At 34.3% G+C, this 3,890-nt stretch overlaps 1 protein-coding gene across 1 annotated transcript; it reads left to right on the forward strand.

The window, feature by feature from the left end:
* Positions 1 to 3,171: 3,171 nt before the first annotated feature.
* On the forward strand, positions 3,172 to 3,606 carry LOC140451260 (uncharacterized). Its single transcript, XM_072544999.1, has one exon. It carries the CDS (start codon positions 3,172 to 3,174, stop codon positions 3,604 to 3,606), a length of 435 nt encoding a protein of 144 aa, XP_072401100.1.
* Positions 3,607 to 3,890: the final 284 nt, after the last annotated feature.

Below are 3,890 nucleotides of genomic sequence, written 5' to 3' on the forward strand. Positions count from 1 at the left end.
AGTTAGATTCCGCTTAAGTACATACAGAAAAGATATTTTATATAATAAAGAAGAAGAAATTATTTATTTAATTCGAGATTCTGCATCAACGTCTGCATTACGAGCGTAATTGACAGACTCGGAATATCATGAACTTCGACCAGCGTCTACACTGTGAGCGTCGCTTGGAGCCTTGATACAGCACAGAAAATATAAAGAAACTAGTAAAGGATGTGTTTTAGAGGTATGGAAATGTAAGTTGGTAACACTTTTTTAATTTTCGGCCATTTTGACAGCTGTCAAGTGTTTTATGTTAAGTTGGGTTTGGCTAGAATTTTTCAACGCAAAAATGGGAACACAGTTAGATGCATCGGAAATATCTCTGGGAAATTTCGGAAGTAAGGGTAAAAATGAGAGAGGTGAAATGCTTTTGTCATTTCTACTAGAGAATAATCTTTATCAAATGAATAGCTTTTTCTACAAGAAGCCACACAGACGTTAGACATGGAGGAGCCCAGACGAAAATACCCGCAACGAAATAGATTACTTTATTACAGATAAAAAATACATATTTAAAGTGACCGTTCTTAATAGATTCTCGACAAACTCTGACCATAGAATGGTTAGAGCTACCATTAAGATATCTACTCACTTAGATAAAAGTCATATAATAAAAAAGAAATACTCTCACTGGACACGCCCACAAGACGAAACAGCATTTGGAGACTACATTAACAATACTCTTGATCACAGCATAATACCAAACGATGTCGGTGAGTTGAACAAACAAATAGTTGATACACTTAAACTGGCACAAGCACGTTTTTGCCCAAAGACTAAACGAGATCAAAAGATTACTTTAGAAACACAACTCAAAATAACAGAAAGAAGACATTTACAAAGTGAAAGGGACATTGACAGGCCCGTTCCTAGGGTAGTGAGCGCCTGCGTGCAGGATTTTTTGTGCGCCCCCATATTATGTTTTTAAGATACCTATATCATAACATGTTCTTGTGATATGATTGAAAATACGATATGAATGTAAAAAGAAAAATAAAACGAACCATGTTTGAAAAAAGGTTTTATTTTCATCAATGGCTTCACAAATTTTATTTTCAATTGAAATGACTACCAAATCTGATAGCCTTTCTTGGCACATTGACGTTCTTAAATAATTTTTTATGAGATTTAGCTTTGAAAAACTCCTTTCGCCAGATGCCACCGAAATTGGAAGGGTCAGGAATATTCTCAAGGCTATAAATAGATTTGGAAACAAGGATTGTAAATTTTTCTTTGTTATATAATTTAAATTATCTATGTGCGAATCCGAAATTTTGCTAAAGTCTGTGATTGGGTTAAGAACTTTGTATGACAGAATTTCATTATGCAAATCAAGACCATCAATATCTTTGCATACGTTTCCTTTATGTTGAATTTGTAAAGCTAAATCCAAATCCATACATGATCTTTTAATCACATCAGAATGTAGATTTTGAAATTTACCCAAAAATCCAAATAAATCGTGGCACTTATCTATTCCCCCAAAGCGTCTTTGTAGGGATTGAATTGTTGTGTCCAAAATTTAAAAATAAAAATTCTTAAATTTATGTTTTGGATCGAATACTGTTCATCTGTACCTTCATACGAAAATTGAAGCTTCGTCTTTCTTTGTCTTAATAATGGAAATGTTTGCTCTACATCACTTTTTTCTGCTTCTGCTACAGCCTCATTCATGAAAATCTCGAAATGTTTGCCTGACCTTTTTTCAGTGAAATAAATAATAAGATTTTTTATTTCTGTATGGCATTCATTTAAAGTTGTATTTGGATTCTGGGCCATTTTACTTACTATATTAACTTTTGTTAACACATCATGCCAAATTATAATAGAAAAAATGAATTTGAACGTTTTAATTTTGTCTAATAGTGACCTTGCTGAATGTTTCGTGTTCATATCTCTTGAATTATCTTCCACAAAATCATGTAAACTTTTACAAATTTCGAGGAATTGAAACCTAAGAGGGCGAATGGCTTTGACTCTGCTCTCCCATCGTGTTTCACTTACTGATTTTAAAGTTAAGTTTGGTACATTCCTTTTTAAAATGTCCCATCTGTAGGGTGAAGCAGAAAAAAAATTTAACAACTCCTGAATAATTGAAAAAAAACCTACAGTCTCATACGAAATTTTAGCTGTATCATTTGACACTTAAATTAAAAGTGTGAGCCGAACAAGGCAAAAACATTGCTCTGGGATTAATTTTTAGAATTTGAGCTTGAAGGCCCACATGCTAGCCAGACATATTTGCCCCATTTGCCTCATGTCATCAAGGTTTATTTCAAATTTTGATAATATTTCTTCTTTTAAAAAATTGAAGAGCCCTTCTCCTGTAGTATTTAAAACTTTGAAAAACCCAGAAAGTGTTCTCTAATTTCGACTTCATATGGAGAACAATAAACGAAGCGAATTATGACCGTCAGCTGCTCAACATGGCTAGCATCTGGAGATTCATCCAAAATAATTGAGCAATATTTTGCTGTTCTGAGGCAACTCAGAATTTCTTTCTGAATATTTCTTGACAATAAATGAATTAATTCATTTTGGAAGTGATTGCTTAGGTAATGAGGCATATTTCGGCACAACCCTTTAGACCTTCGAATATTGCTCAGGTGTTCCATCATAATTGGATCGAATTTAGCAATCATTTCAACTAATTTCAAAAAATTGCCATTATTAGTCTCATAAAGATTCGTACTGTCACCCCTAAAAGCTAAATTTTAGCCAGGTAAATACTGCACAATACAAATCATTCTTTTAATGATTTCACGCCATCTCTGTTTTTCAATTTCATAATATTTTTGTTGCTCTTTATCAATAGTACATTCTTTACTCAAACACGGCGAGCGGCATTAGACGGCGCGTCGTGTGCTGGCACTAATAAAATTGTAGGGTGGGAATTTAATTAGTAATTTTGGTATTATAATAGGGAATAGCAATCGGATGAAGTGATTGCTTTAGCGCTTACCGGGAAAATACTGAACACTGACTTTTTTGTTTTAGAAGTGAGAATATTTTTGTAATGGTAACCAAATATTTGGCGCCCCTAAAATTTAGCGCCTGCGTGCGGGGCATTCATTGCATACCCGCCAGGAACGGCCCTGGACATTGACCAACAAACGGGCACTCAATAAAGACATGTCGAAAGCTGTGAGAAGAGATATTAGGAAATTTAAACATCACAAAATCGTACAGACTATAGAGCAAAACAGGAGCATCAAGGTAATGAGACAAAAAATGGCGACAAGTAGAAAAGAAATTTTCCAGCTTAGGAATAAGGAGGGTGAAGTAACAACAGACAGACAGAAAATACTTGAAATAGTCGAAGAATTCTACACAATATTATACACAAACCAAACTAACAATAACGTAAATGAAGACGGTAGACAAAAGGTTCAAAACCAGGGATCTGAGGACATTCCAGAAATTACTCAAGATGAGATACAATACGCACTCAAAAAAATGAAAAACAACAAGGCGCCAGGAGATGATGGAATAGTTACAGAAGCTTTAAAACTTGGCGGAACTTCTCTTCTGAAAAAAATACGAGACCTCTTCAATCTCTGCTTGTAAAGTCAAAAAATTCCTATAGCTTGGAATGACTCCATTATAATTCTTCTGCATGGAAAGGGTGATAACATGAACCTAGAAAATTACAGGCCAATTTCTCTACTCAACCATTTATACAAACTGTACACCAGAATAATAACCAATCGATTGGAAGCAAAATTTGAGCTATATCAGCCAAGAGAACAGGCTGGTTTTCGCCCCAACTATGGTACAAATGACCACCTACAGTGCATAAAAGTCTTGATTGAAAAATCAATTGAATACAATAGACCTCTAGTTCTTTATTT

This window comes from Diabrotica undecimpunctata, chromosome 9, assembly GCF_040954645.1.
Source record: "Diabrotica undecimpunctata isolate CICGRU chromosome 9, icDiaUnde3, whole genome shotgun sequence".
Taxonomy (NCBI): Eukaryota; Metazoa; Arthropoda; class Insecta; order Coleoptera; family Chrysomelidae; genus Diabrotica; species Diabrotica undecimpunctata.

What these genes read in the sequence shown, in the direction of transcription:
- LOC140451260 (XM_072544999.1), top strand. Translation starts at nt 3,172, where the DNA reads ATGTCGAAAGCTGTGAGAAGAGATATTAGGAAATTTAAACATCACAAA.